Source organism: Motacilla alba, chromosome 7, assembly GCF_015832195.1.
Source record: "Motacilla alba alba isolate MOTALB_02 chromosome 7, Motacilla_alba_V1.0_pri, whole genome shotgun sequence".
NCBI classification, from domain to species: domain Eukaryota; kingdom Metazoa; phylum Chordata; class Aves; order Passeriformes; family Motacillidae; genus Motacilla; species Motacilla alba.
The window spans coordinates 24156842-24172011 of record NC_052022.1 but is presented as its reverse complement, the minus strand read 5'-3'; the positions used below and the strand labels follow the sequence as shown (position 1 = coordinate 24172011).

Sequence of the window (15170 nt, the reverse complement as noted above, 5' to 3'; positions counted from 1 at the left end):
AACACTGAAAGATGGTGTGTGTGCATTCTTGGGAACTCTCAGTGAATGTTTGGCTGTGCTACGATGTGGGGGTTCCCCATTTAAAAAAAATAAAAGGGGCGGTTTTCTGCTTTTTGTGTCACATGTAATTCTAGGTGTAATTCTTGTAGACCATCACATTTTAGCGACAGGAGTAGCTCTGCCCTGGGTCCAGGTTGGTGCAAAGGGAAGACTGGGGGGGTTGCTGTTAGAACTATTGCAGTTGAGACTGAGTGATGTTTTTCTCCACAATACCTTTTTTCCTTTCCATCATCTCACGTTAATTTAATTGAGTGGTACAAGATTAAATGAAACTATTATAAGGTGATTTTTTTAAGTTATGATTTTCCTTTTCTCCTGAGTGATTTATTAATTAGAACATTAATTTTAAGAACTGCTTATGTTTAATTAAACAACTCCACATTTCAATGATTTATAAATGCTAATTGGTAAACTTAACTTCTCACTCGTAATGATAGCCACATGAATCCTTAATATCAAAATGCAAGGGAGATAATAAATGTGTGATAAAACTGATTGCCAGTAGCTTCACTCTATATGACAGGCGAGGATTGCCCAGTCCCACCGAGTATGCAGCACATTCCACATCAGCAGCATTCAGTCAGTGAGAGCCTCCGGAGAACAGCCAGGTTAAACAGCAGTGGGCAGATCCACAGCATCCACATGCCAGTTTGATTTATGGTGCTGCAGGTGGCATCAGGGGATCACCTGTGCCAGGCGAATGCTTGGTGACCGCTCAGTGCGGCGGTGGCCCCGTGGAGCTGAGCGAGTGTGGAAGCCTCTGTGCCCCAGCAGAGCAGGAGCAGATTGCTGTGCTGCCTGCTTCCTTAGTGCTCCTTGGGTAAACCAGGATCCTGGGACTGTGGGAAGGCATCTGTGTTCAGGCATGGGATAAGGATGGAGGTAAGGTTAGATTAAAAAAACAAATCATGTTTTAAAACATGATTAAAAAAACAAATCATAAAAAAGATTAAAAAAACAAATCATAAAAAAGATAGGGTTGAGAAGATAACAGCCATTAGGGGCCACATTTTTATCGCATTAAAAAACTTGATGCACAAACAGAAAACTATACATGCCTTAGAAGTTACTGTTTAGTTTTTTTGAAATTTATACCACAATATAAGAAAGATATTAAGCTATCGGGGACCTTCCAGAGGAGGCCACAGGATGGGATGGGTCTGGAGTAGAAGCCATATGTGGAGCAGCTGAGGTTACTTGTTCTGTTCAGCCTGGAGAAGAAGAGACTGAGGGGAGACATCACTGCAGCTACAACTTCCTCATGAAGGGAAGAAAAGGGGCAGGCACTGGTGTCTTCTGTGGTGACAGTGACAGGATGCAAGGGAATGGCCTGAAGTTATGTTGGGGAGGTTTAGGTTGGATATTAGAAAAAGCTTCTTCACCCAGAGGTTGGTTGGGCACCGGAACAGGCTCCCCTGGGCAGTGGTCACAGCACCAAGCTTAACAGAGTTCAAGGAGCTTTTGGATAAGGCTCTCAGGCACATGGTGTGATTCTTGGCAGTGGTGCTGAGCGAGACCAGGAGCTGGATGTGGTGATCCTTGGGGGTCCTTAACAACTCAGCATATTTTGTGATTCTGTGAATTGTTTTGTTTTAAGGCTTCCACAAACTCAAGAGTCAGGTTTAAAATCTAAATATTTAGATAAATAGCTTTTGCTTTCATACTTCTTCCCGCCTTTTTTTTTTTTTCTGTTCACTTGGTTTTTTGTTTGGGTTTCTTGTTTTGTTTGTTTGTTTGTTTGTGTTTTTCTTTTTTGTCTTTTGTTTTTTTGTTTTTATGGATAATAATGCTAATCAAGTTTTGCTAAATCCCTCCAAAAAGAGCCCCAGGCTGAAAGATCTGTAGCCTTCCTTTTTCTAAATAATGTTATTCCAATTTAAAGAGTTTAAAAGCCTTTGAAGTATTGGTTGTCCGTATTCCACCTACATTAAATTGATTGAAAATAAGGGGTGTGGTGTAGGATGCTGTTTGTGGGAATATAGCTCGTCTGCTTGTGTCTGCATTACAGAGTGGGCAACACTCTGCCACCATTCAAGGTAGTGAAACAAAGATGAAGTCAGTAGCAATTCTTATTCATTTACAGTGAAGCCATGGCAGAATCATAGGTATTAATTTTCTTATTTCTTCATGCTTGTTCTCTTGAGTTTTCTTTCCTCTCTTCCTATTCCCTTTTCTAAACTGTCAGCCTCTACTTCAACTCGCAATCATCTTTCAATTTTCCTTTCAGATCATGCATCATCTGCTTTCTCCTTCAGCTACTTCTGCCTGTTTTCTGGCTTTCAAAAATATTCCTCTCACTATTTTTATAACTTTTAAGCTTCTCCCAGATCATCTTTTCCACTTTTGAGACTTCTATGCTTTTTCTTTCTGACATTTTCAATTCAGTGTTCTTACTGGTGGGATCTCTCTATCAAGTGGATAAAGCTGAGAAGTTATTATATGTAGTTAGTAATTAACACTGTGAGTTTGCTACATTGCCTGCCTATCATCTCAGTGCATAAATTTCTCAGCTGTACTCATTCAAAGCAACTGAAGGAATAGCTTAAGTAACAATTTAATTCTATGATTATCTATTTGAGATTCATGTTGTATCATTTAGTTTGAAAGCTGCTTGTGTTACTCTGTCTCATTTCTCCTCTCTGATTGAATTTAGTTCTTAGAACTTGACACTGGCATCTTTCATTATCTGGGAGGAACTTAGACTCTGATTTGAAAGCCTGCGGTAAAGAGGATTTAAACAGCACTTTGCAGAGGGTGAATTTTGACTTTCAATAAGCTGGAACAAAAAAATGAACCAAGCCCACTTTATTCACACTCATGTAAAAGTCTTCATAGTTTTGTTTCATGCTGTGATCTATTGCTTTCATTCTACCTTTTGCCTTGTGGATAAACCATAATGATTATTTAATTCAAGTTGATGCTTATTCTGGTGAGAAAGCAATTAAAGGAAGCAGTGACTGAAACCTCATTTTATCCTCAAAATATCTTGAGGAACTAGATTCTGTCTGTCTGTGGCTGTGCAGATTCTCTTGACTTGGTTAACTTCCTCATTCAAGTTGCCAATCATATTTGTTTATCTTCCAGGTGAGCCTAAACACTGTAAGAAGACAGAAGATATTGTAAAAGCCACGGAGCAGACCGAAGCACTGGTACAAAACTAGATTTGCTATTTCTTATAAGCTTCTGACATTTCAGGCAGGACAGGTAATTTGGTTGTTTCTCTCTTTTAATGGGGTGTGGTTTATACCATAAAGGCTTGCTTAGTGCTATTCTTAACCTCTTTGTTCCATCCCAGTTGTGCTTAAATTACAAAATGTTGAAATGAGGACACAGAATATCTCACTTTCAATACAGAATATCTCACTTTCAATGTCACCTTAAAAAATTCAATATAATGAAGGGAAAACCAGTACTTTTAAATCTGAATCCTTAGTGTCAGACTAAATGATCATGTGATAAATCACCCTCAATTCAAGTATATGGAATATTGGAAGTAGTAGTACCAGAAATCTCTTGTTTATGAATTTTCATTTGACCTCTGTTGCAGGAAAAAAGAACTCTAGCTGTTCCTACCTCATGATCTCAGAGGCTGTTATCTGTCAACTTGCTCTTGGATCATCCTATTTCTGTGGAGAGTGATTGAACAAAATGTTCAAAAATGTAAAATGTAAAACTCTGAGCTGGTAACTCAAGGCACTTAAAAATTCGCAAGATTTCAGTTGGTTTTGTGTTGCTATTTCCTCTTCTATTCTGCTTTCTTAAACTAGCCAAAATAATTTTTTCAGCCAAAGTTGGACCTTGCTTTGTTGCATCACTGGTACCAGACATTTCCAGTTAATCATGAGACGTATGAAAACATGATCTTTGTCATCTGCCTGGGATTGCTGTTATGTGTCACTGCTGCTGGTGTCCAATGAAAATGGAAAATCAAAACAAAATGTGTTTCTAGATACTTGTTCATGCAATCATGCTGCATGCACCATAAAAGTCCTACTTGTTAGCTTCCTTAAAATATCTGGAAATTAATGTTTGTAGACTGTACAGGGAAGTTGCAAAGTTACGCTGACCAGCCTGAGAGAATGAAGATTCTTCCCCACTGCGGTGGCTGCCATATGGACAGAACTGGTGTTGAACAAATTTGAAAGTATTTGAAATATCTCTTAAAAATTAATTGAATAGAACCTGGTGTTAAAGATTAAAACATTCTGAATCCTGTAATATTTTGAAAGACAACAGCACTGGTGTCAGCCCTTCCATGAAGCTGGTACTTACTGTTTTATAGGGTGGAAGAGACAGCAACAGAAATACATGAAAATTGCGTCACTTCAGCAAAATGTTGTGTTGCCTCTCAAACAGAATTGGAAGGTGACACAGAGGCCTTATGTCATGGTTTATCTCAAATGCAAAGGTGACAATATGCATCCAGCAACGTCTTTGCTAGAGTTTGTTTCTTTTTGAGGGGCAGCAAAAACAGCAGCACACAGGCACTTACCTCTGCAAGAAGCCTCAGAATGAGCCCTCCAGCCCAAACTGTGCCCGTAAAGGAACTCCATTTTCATCTCTTCTTCCTCTAGCTGCACATGACCCCTCTTGATTTGTCTGGGTGTCTTACACAGCTGCAGCCAACCTCATTTTCCTCTGCTGGAACCTGCCAGGAAAGTTCTAGGCTCCCATTCAGGTTGTAGGCACTCAGGCGGCTCCAGACGCTGTGCTCCCTGGTGTCCTTTTTGGACCCTGTGGTTATTACCTCACTGAACAAAAAGTCTTTCTAATCAGCCATGGTCCACTCTGAAGGGGACTTGGGGGAGGCAGTGGCACTGTCCTCTGTGCCAAGGGCGATTGAGATCTGTGTGCTGTTCATGTGCTGCTTCAGGGAGCCAACCAGAGCTCAGCAGGCATCAGGCTCCACCTCAACAAGGGCACGCTTTGTCTGAGTGAAGAAGGAATCATGAAACAATCCCCTTTGCTGACCCTTACATGTCCATACCTGTTGACTGTCTCTTTTCTGACAGCAGAGCAGTCAAAGTTGAGCTGGGAACAGTGTAAGTTCTGAGCCCTGGGACAAGGGCATGCCAAAAGGTGGAATTCCTGTCATTGAATATGTAAGCCATATATGTGCTATGCATAAGTAGTATGCATAGTTTTAACTTAAGAAATGTTTGTGCATATAGGATGTAAAAAATACATTTAAATTGTTTTGTGTATCTGGTCCAAGGCTTGTATTTAGCATGGACAAATTTCTGTACAGTGCCGTTAACGAATGAAATGTTAACAGATGAAATTGTATCATAGATGTTATAACGCAATCAATATTTTTTGCTAAGAGTTAAGAATTTATATATATTCTCTGCTGGTGTTTGAGCAAATTATTAGTAGCCTGGACCGCTCTGTGCACCTTTGCATCCTTTTTTGGGAATGTTGGACTCTTTCTTTTCCTTTGTAATAAAATGTAAACCATCTTATGGCTTCTTATTGTCCTTATGACAAGAGAAGAAATTTAATGGTCATATCAGATTTTTTTATTGTAATTTGCCATATGCTGTGGCAGTGGAAAATCTTTTTGATTAAGATCTGAGAAGTCAGAAACTTATTTTAGATAAGTAGGTCATCTATAGTTCCCACCAAATTTGACAACTACTATCTTTAAAAATTAGGCCAGTTAGCTACTTTCTACTGACTGTTTTTCAACATGGTAATTTATGATCCACTGAGACAGAAAGTCTAAAGGTATCAGAATTTAATCTTTATATTGTATTTTCACTTTCAGACTTTAACCATAGTTGAACTTAAAGGTTTTTTTTCTGTGTCTCTATCCCATTCACAATTATTGCTCTGCAAAAATTTTCCCCTGGAAATACAAGCAGAAAATATAACAGATTCTGCAGAGAACTTGAAGCACCCTGTGGGGCTCTCAGGGTCCTGTTATGATAGCGAGCACCAAGATCTCCCAGTGCAGAAGCTAGAAGGAGCTCCTGGTCTCACAAGAGGTGCTCATTGCCTGCAGATCTCATTCATTAGGATAGAAGAGTGATTTTTCTATAAATATCCTTTTTGCTCATTTCTATTTGGATTTTATCACTGTGGTAGATGTTACTGAAATACAAGAAGAGTCTTTAGTTTTTTGTTAATGCCAGCTGAGTCTCTTTGTTTCTTCCTTCCTTCCTTTTTCTTAGCAAGATTTTGCCTGGACATGACCCAAAGCTTGGTGTGTTGTTTGGATGAGCAGAAATTTTCTTTGATGGAAGAGACCAATAGAGCCAACACATGCTGGTTAAGGCTTTGGGCTGGGTGAAATTTGGGTTCTTTTGGGAGAAAGGCTTCTTGAGAGAGCCTCTCCCAGAACAGAAGTTTTATCTCTGAAACCTGTAAGGCTGCGCTACCAAAACACTGCATGGGGCCCTAAGAAATGGTGTTTGTATCTGCATCTCTCCCACAGCATTCTGGGCATGTTCCCTGCATTGAGCACATTGATGAGCTGTAGCTATAAATGAGCCCTCAAGAGTTTTATTTTGTACTTTTTCCTTGAGATATATGACAGATATATTATGTAATATTGTTATGGGTTATGATCTAGCCAGTATTTTTTTATTTAATTTTCAAGAAGGCAATCTACAACTGTGTGTTTTTATTCTGCTGTATTTGTCCATATTTCCTATGATGATATTCCCAAATAAATCTGATTTGAGGGCAAGGATTGTGAAGCTCCTGAGTGTTAGTTACAAATTTGATTTCCTGAAGCATTTTTGCTCCTTTGTGTATGACTGACTTTGAGAAGTGACAGTGCATATATATGGTCGTTTCCAACCACTTCACCCATTTGGGACTCCACAATTTTTCCATTACTGTCCCAGTTTGCCACACAAACTCTCTCACATCCTCATAGCACATTTGAAAATAATTTCTTTAAGTGAGTTTTGCCTTCTTAGCCTTTATGGCTAAAATAGCCCTCACATGAAGAAAAACATAACCAATAAAATATTTTTTACACCAAAAAATTCATACTGGGGTTGAAATTGAAGAAGACACTGGGACTGTACTTGTTAGCAACAATTCTTCAGGAAGGGTATGACTTTGAGAACTTTGAGAGACCCCTCCATGGCATGGTGTAAATTTTATAATCCAAGTTCAGTGTAAATGGAATTAAACAGGGCCCCGATCTGCTTGGATTGAAAATGAATGGAAAGAATCCCATCTGCTCAAACATGTATCAAATCCTGACTAGGTGCATGATGAAAATAAATCAAGACAACTGCTTTAGACCACGTTCTTTGCAGTTCCTCTTTTCCAGGTGCCATCTGAGCTACATGCACAAAGGACCTTCTTCTTGTAGAGATGCCAGAAGTCAAACAAGCTACTACTGTGATGAAAAATACTTTCAAATTAACAAATCAAGATCGCTAGTGGTAAGTGTCTAAAATGTGTATTTTGAACAGACTATACAGTTGTTGTATGAGAAAGAGGAAAATGTAAGTGTGGCTAACATTCTTCAGCAGCAGATTAGAGATTTCTGTGTGCAGTAGTGTAGCAGAACAAGGTTTGTCTGAAAGGGGAGTACATCCCTTTAAAAGCATTTTGTAAAAAAAAAATCACATCCTTAAAAAACAGTATGGAAAAATGAGTGGAATTGAATTTAATGCTATGAGTAAAAGAAATTGTCATCTGCCAAACACTATGCAAACATTTAGGCTACTTCCCTGGAATAATTTTACTTTCCTGGTTGTTTAAGTATTTAATGGGTCTCCAGAGACTCCTTTTCCATGTCCCAGGGCAAACATTCAGAAGTCTTATCAAACTGTGAATATCTAAGTTTTCCCCTGGGAACAAAGAAGAAAGTCATAACCATGGAGTTATAAATGGAAAAAGTCTCTTATAAAAAATGGGGAAAAGTCTCTTATAAAACTTTTGAGATGAACTTTGCTGCAAAATACTTTCTTTGTGCCTAGGCCAGTCCTTTGCTTGTGACCTTTGAGTGGAGAACTTTACATTAGCTGAACTTGGACAGATGATATCTTAACAAAATCAGCTATTCTAAGATTACATAGCATATGAACTCTAAAGCTGTTGAGTTTTATGTATTTGCAACATCCTGTATAGGTCATTATTACAAACCAGAAGTAACGAAGCTGTAGCCGAATAAGGGTGTAAAAATCATAATGGTAGGTGCAATCTTGGCTTTCAGATGGAAAGTTAAGCAGAATAGAAGTTTCTTCACTTTTATTTGGACTGTAGTTTTAAAGCTGTCTCATCACCACATAGGACCTAATGCTGGTGCACCTACTAGCAACACTCCTGAACCTGCAAGAAGGACTGTGGGACTTGTATCATAATACCATGAATAAACACAAAGTTACATGAGTGTATTGGCTAATTATTTCTATAAAGCCTGATGTGATTATCTCAATCAAAATTCAATGAGCCAAAGGGTCAAGTTCACCTATGATGCATTTCCACAAAAGCCAAGAGAGATGGTGTCATTGTACCAGAAATTAATTTGTTAATTGGATAGTAATTGGTTGTCTCTTGCTCTCTCTGTATTCAGCTGGCTTACAGATTTTGTTTTCTGTGGTGCAGGGTACTCTGGTGGTCTAATGTCTCTGTACAAAGCATGTGTTTAACTTTAGGCCATCTTGAATTCTTTTATTGAAATTGTGCTTCCTTGTCTTTGAGGCTGCTTGACTTTGAGAGCTGTATTTTTCTTACTCATCAGAAATGAACATTCACCTTTATTGTTTGGGGTTCAGCAGGAGTTCACAACTGGAAATAATGGCAGCATATTTGGGTCAAACATTTTAATATGTGATGCATCTTTATTTTAGTGCTCCCACCTGGGGAAGACTCCTAATCTTCTAGGCACAAGGTGGTTTAGGGTAGGGCAGAGCTGTGACTGCAGCCAAAGTAGCTCTGGAGGACATGTGTGTGGTTTCAAGTAAATAGTAGATACAGGACCATGACTACAGAGTTGATATTTCCAGTAAATTAGCGAATAAAAATGTCATGAGCAATTTAAATATTATTTATAGTTGACCTTCATGTCTGTTTTTAATATTCAATCTGCTGAGTGTTTAAAAAAGCAATTAAAAGTCCCATATAATGTTAAAACCCTTGATAAATGTAATAAACAAATGACATATTCAAAAGAGAGAATCTATGTCCCATTAGGAGAGAAAAAGAAAGATGAGAGCAACATATGGCAGTATAATTAGAATGATTAGGGAAGCACATCAACAGAATTTATGCTGCAGGGAAAATGTAATAAGAAACCAACACACTTTCCTCACTGCCTTGAAAACTGCAAATATCGCTCTCTGAAAAGGAGAAGATGCAGAAAGGGTCCCTGGCATTTAAAGCTGTAACTTGTGTTCTTCTGTCATTATTAAAGATGCACACAGCCATCTGCAAACCATTTATTTTTTGCAGAGTTCACATTGTCCCATTGCTTTGATTAATAAGGAGCAATATTACACCTCAGCTGCTTTTCAGAAAGATGCTATTTTGGAAACCTAATTAATACTCATTCCACAGTTAGCTTGAGGTGTTCGTTAGTGCCAGATACTGAGTTCTTATTTGTTTCTCATTATGTGGAGAGTATTGCTTCTCAATGCCAGCCTTCTTGTTTTGCATTTTGGAATAACCTTTCGACACTCCTGCTTCCCACAGCCCTCCCCTCAGAAGAGCTAATAACACCTGCCATCATTATTTTCACATGCCTGTTAATGTCTGTTGAAGACATTGTGGGCTATTTACATAGATAGACCATCCTGATGCACAGCAAATATTCCTGCTATTTTCTGAACAGTTGGGCTGAAGAGAAAAGCAAAATTTAGAAACTTGGAAATGCAATTCAAGTCTCAGTTTACCACTAAGGGTCAGTATATACTAGGCAAATGAATCATTCCAAAATTTAAAGAGTGTGTACGGCCTAGCAGAAATATCAAATAATTTTTCTGCCCTAATCCCCCCAGATTACTTAATAAAACCACTAAAAATCTACAGCAGAATATAAGCAATGAACTTGTATAAACTCTATCAGCCCACTTTGATGAAACAGCCTGAGGTTTAGCAGAGTGTGCACAAATATCTTGCTTGAGATTTGCTCTGAATGCTGCTATCCTCACTGGAGGATAAAGGAGAGAACACAGCAAAGCAGACGGCATTTAGCATCCGCTCAGCTGCCAAGTATAATGCTGTGCATGAAAAGGTTAAATGTAATTGCACATGTCAGGAATCAGCAGAACAACTGAGGCTCTTTCTGGAGCTTACTCTTGCACTGAGCTGCTATAGAAAAAATAATAAAAAGAATGAAAAAAGAACATCTGTGGGCCTGGGTACTAACATGGATGCAATAGGAGAGGAAGAAAGGGGAGTTTGAGGGACAGCATGTTTTAAATGTGCCCTTACATTGTCCCCCCAGGGTTAGTGGACACACAAAGCCTTATTTTCTGCAGGAATAAGGTCCCTCATGAAAAAACTTGTCTCAAGAGAAAAGAAATGAGGAGGGGAGCCCTGCATCATGCAGGACATTTTGTTGTACAGTGCCAGCTGTATGAAAGCAGACCTGCAGCCTGCAGGAGCCCTGCTTGGGTCCCTCCCCAACCACCACAGCCTAGCCAGGCCAGCTCTGGAGAGTTCTGGAGTAAAAGAAATGCTTTTTTTTTAAAGAGTGAAAACCACCACCAGCCTGGCCCTTGATGTTCCAGGAAGTGCAGATGAACTGGAAGTCCCTTGCTTACTGACTGCCTGGACCCTGGCTACCATGGGAGGCCCTTGTCCAAGCACAGGCAATAGAACCTCTCCTGCAGCCCTGCCTCAGAGTCAGTGTTGGATGTGACTGTGTATTTTTGGTAAAATAACACAAACAGTGCAAGAACTAATGATAATTCAGTAATAATTTCCAGTTTACATTACTGAGGAGAAATAATGGTGCTATGAGAAGACAGTGGATAAATCCTTGAAGACTTTAGCAGAATTTATAGTAATCTTAAAAAAAAATTAAAAAGGCAAGAAATCCAGTAATTAAATTGATAGCAGGATAATAGAAGCTTTCCTGTACACTCCACATCATATTTCCCCAAAGGAAAATATATTTCAGCCAAAATCTATGGTCTTTCTCAAGCAAAATTCCTCTGACTTCAGTGTAAAGCATGCTTTAGAAAGCATCCTTTAGAATGCTTTAGAAAGAAGTTTTAAATCTTGACTCTTAATATCTAATTAAGTATTATCTGATTTTGCTCCTGGAGAATAAACAACATATACCATTCTGAAAGTCAAATACAGTTCAAACTAAATCTGGGTGGGTTTATTTTCCTTTATGATTTATAAAGTGTAATTATACTCGAGTCCAACTGTCAGCCTGAAACAGCGTGTTCAGTGGTGAATTCTCCAAGATCCTATCAGGTGCTTTGTTTGTTGCCTTTGAAATGCTGAGATTCCACAGTGTTCCATACCTTGTCCTGGTATCCGGTGTTGTAAATCACATCCATGCTTTGATTTGCTCACAGGTCCTAGACAGTTCTCATCTGCAGCCTGTGGGTACTAATAACCAGCAAAAAGCCATTAACATCCAAAGTGCTTTATTAGCTAGCAGCAGAGAGATGGTGTGAGGTTAAACACCAATGACCGATACGCATCTCAGGAGTACTGTGGCAACGAGCAATCTTGTGAAGAGCCTGGTGCTGTGTGAAAGCAAAGCCATGGCAAAGCTGGGACCAGAGCCCAGCTCTTCTTGCTGCCAATTCCAGACCTGACTTGGGGCCATTCAAACAGTTTCTGAAGGGTCAATTCCTTCTTTCTGTTGTTTGGGACATAAAAAGCTCCCAGTCCTGTCAGTCCTGTAGTGGCTCCTGTATAATTGCAGAGTCCTTCTTTAGTTTTTCTTGCACACCCTTGCTGAGCTGGAGTCATGGATCCTGTCTGCAGTGTTGGTACAGGAAACGGAACCAAAGAGGAAAGGATACAGAGATACAGATGGAGGGGAAAAATGGCTCTTAAATATAAAGAAACACTGGTTGACAGATCCTGTTCTCAGCAGGTCTTTGTGGAAGATCTCAGATTGTGAAATCGGTGAAATCACCATGCAAGGCACAGACAAAAGGGTCTGTGTTTTCCTATATTTAATATATTTTATTATTTTGTTTGTTTGTTGGTTTTTGTTTGAGTTTTTTTGCTAGCTCAACCCTTTAAAGGAGACTTGCATCAGTGGAATGTTAAAGTGAGGATAAAACTTTTGCATCAAAGTCAAACAGTTAATACAAAATGACAGTGAATTCATTTAAAAATCTGCCATTGAAAATTTGAAATAATCTGTTAAGAGTGACTTTGAAGAAACATTTTTTTCCTTCTCCACCTTATTCCATTTTATGCCATGTAGTTTTTTGGTCTAAAAAATAAAAAGGATGGTATGAACCATGGTGACTTCAGCCAAAACCCTGGGACTCATTCCCAAGGTGAATGTGGGCAGCTTGCAGTGCTGTCGCTCACTGGCTCAGACTGAGCCATGTGCAGGGCAGGAAGGCTGTCACCTGTCTTGCCTACAGGTGACAAAGGGCACTTCCCATGGCTCATCTGGGGCTGGGACCCTGCTCTCAGGCCTTGCACACACCTGTGCTCCTCACTCCCACACTGAGAGGTGTTTTAATGCCTCCAGATAACAGTAATCTTGTGGAGAGACAAATTGTTTTGGCTGCTGTGACAAGGCAGCCTCAGACCAAAGCAAGGCAAGTATTTCAGTGTCCCATATCCAGGGAGCACAGGGAAGAGTGTCTTTGCATCATTCTCTAGACAGAGTCACCTCTGCTTGGTTAGTTATCTTTTTCCTATCCACATCACTGCAAGTAACTCTACCAACAAGGGTAAAAACTGTCCTTATCCTAATGAAAGGATCATTTTATATGAACATTTCTCTGTAGCAAGACAAACCCTCTGTACAACAGACAATGTTGTCTAAATTAATGTATTATTTATTTTGTACCTTTTAAATCACTTTTATTTACAACAAGCCTTAGATACAGCTCACACGCAGTAGTTAAGCTCTGGCAGTACTGACGTCAGGGAGCTAACACATTTGCGAATTACATTTCTAAGTCATAGAAAATAAAAGAAAAAATGACTTTAAAATAACAGTTTTGTCTCCGGGAAGAAGGCTCACAGGACACGTGTGCAGTGCCTGCAAAGCCCCCCGGGGCCCTGGTGGGGCCGCGGGCAGGGCAGGGCAGGGGCTCCGGGACGGGCTCGGGCAGCTCCGCGCTGGCTAGTGGCCCCACTCCTCTTCCCGCTCTCCAAGTGCCTCTTCTTCTTCTGGAAACACTGACTCGCTCTGACTCTTCAGATGCTTAATCCCTGAAAATACAGAAGTCATGGTTAAAGTTGTATTTGGCTTGCATCAGGTGTTTTTTTGTGGAGGTAGAAAGAGAAAACCAAAATAAGGGCAAGTTTAATGCCCATATTTGCTCCTTTTTCACAAGCCTCTTAGTTCAAGTCATGTGATGGTGTATTTACACCAGAGGATTCTCTTCCTTGAATAAAGGTTCTGAACAGTATTTGCTTCCTTTTTTTCCTTGGTAAGCCTTGGCCAGGTTTGTGTTGAACACCATTGCAAAGCTGTCCTGAGCCAGAGAGCCTGACAGAGGCTCTGTCCTGACAGAGAGGAGACTGCTGGCACCAAAGCTGTGACAACACTGGATAATTTCTTACACGGAGAATGTGTTCTTTTGACCTCCAAATACCATGAGGGGTGGATGAAAAGGGTAAATACCTGTCACAGGATATTTGGAAGTTCAAATATCCTGGTTTTGGTTATATCAAGCTTTTGGTTTGAGGGAAGTTATGAAGCACCTACTGCTGGCTGGTTTCAGCCAACAAGTGAAGTAGACTTTATGAAAATGAATCAAATTACAGATATTTCCCTGTCTCATGTTCAGTACAAGGAAGCAGACTTCAATGAATGGGCCTAATCCCATTTTCTCAGCTCCGCCTTGGTGTGATAGAATTCAAGCTGGAAAAGGAAGCAACATCAAGATAAAAAGATGACAGAGAGACCAGAGAGGAAGAGTTATTTTTTCAAAGAACCTAAAGAGCAAATGTGCAAGACTAGTCTTGGGGTTTATGACGAACAAAGCGGGAACATAATTATTGATCAAAAATGCATGATTTGAACAAAATGTAAGCCTGAATTCAGCTATTTTCTGATACCATTACTGATATTGCATAAAAATATTTTTGATTTCATTAAAGATCATTTCATCATGATCTTTAATGAATAATGATATAATAATGATCTTTAAAGATCATGATCATAGTTCTAGTAACCATCTCTAACTGTCAGGAAAAATGCTTCCCTTTTGTATCACTTCCTCTCTGTGATGAGGAGAAATGACACCCCAGCTGCTTTATACAATCACTGCTAGATAATCAAACACCCCAAAGTGCACCCTGCAAGTCAGAGCACTTGTAGGGGCACATTTTTCACAAAGGGGTTCACCCTTGAGGGGTGAGGGCAAGATCCTGATTACTGCTAATTGTGAGTATGAAGAATTGAGGATGATGTAAGTCCAAGAGCTTTGGCCCCGGTGTCTCTTCGTCTGGAAGATCCTACACCTCACTGTTTATGTCCACATCACTCCAAAATACAGGATAGATTTTTTCCAAATATATCACTTGAAAAAAATCTCAACATAAGTTATTCCAGTTCCACAAAGTTACAAATAGCTGAAAACAGTACCCTTCAATGGCTGTACAACAACCAGCTCCACTTTTAACAGGAACCTATCACTCTGTGCTGGGCTCTGGGCTCCTCTCTTTTTCCACACAAATGACAGCACACAGTCTCCTGGGAAACTGTTCTGACATAAACCAAGCAAATACATTTATGCTCCGAAGCCACAGTTCTTGTAAGTGTGCCCTGCAATAATCCAGCCATTTCCAATCAAGAACTGTGATACATGAAGGTGCTCAGCCACTACCAAGCTCTTAGCAGCTCCTCTTTAGCAACACCCTTCAGTAAGACAAACACTATGAATATGATTTCACCTAACTACAGGTTAATGGACATTTGTTTCCAAATCATGTTGTGTTTTAAAGGTAAATTTGTCTCCTGTTGTTTCCTCTGCGCTTAC

The 15170-nt window shown here is 39.6% G+C and overlaps 2 protein-coding genes across 8 annotated transcripts in view; one reads left to right on the top strand and one right to left on the bottom strand.

Moving 5' to 3' along the window:
- Window positions 1-6751, top strand: part of PDE1A (phosphodiesterase 1A) — a 148416-nt gene extending 141665 nt beyond the window's left edge. For all 7 annotated transcript variants that reach the window (XM_038141803.1, XM_038141796.1, XM_038141799.1 and 4 more), the window contains 2 exons: window positions 3145-3264; window positions 3608-6751. In XM_038141803.1, coding sequence (XP_037997731.1) covers window positions 3145-3221 — 77 coding nt within the window. In that variant the 3' untranslated portion in view covers window positions 3222-3264; window positions 3608-6751. The remainder of the gene's footprint in view (window positions 1-3144; window positions 3265-3607) is intronic.
- A 6242-nt stretch (window positions 6752-12993) lies between these two features.
- PPP1R1C (protein phosphatase 1 regulatory inhibitor subunit 1C) overlaps window positions 12994-15170 on the bottom strand; it is a 47851-nt gene continuing 45674 nt past the window's right edge. Inside the window, 1 exon segment of the mRNA XM_038141804.1 lies at window positions 12994-13395. Coding sequence (XP_037997732.1) covers window positions 13307-13395 — 89 coding nt within the window. The 3' untranslated portion in view covers window positions 12994-13306.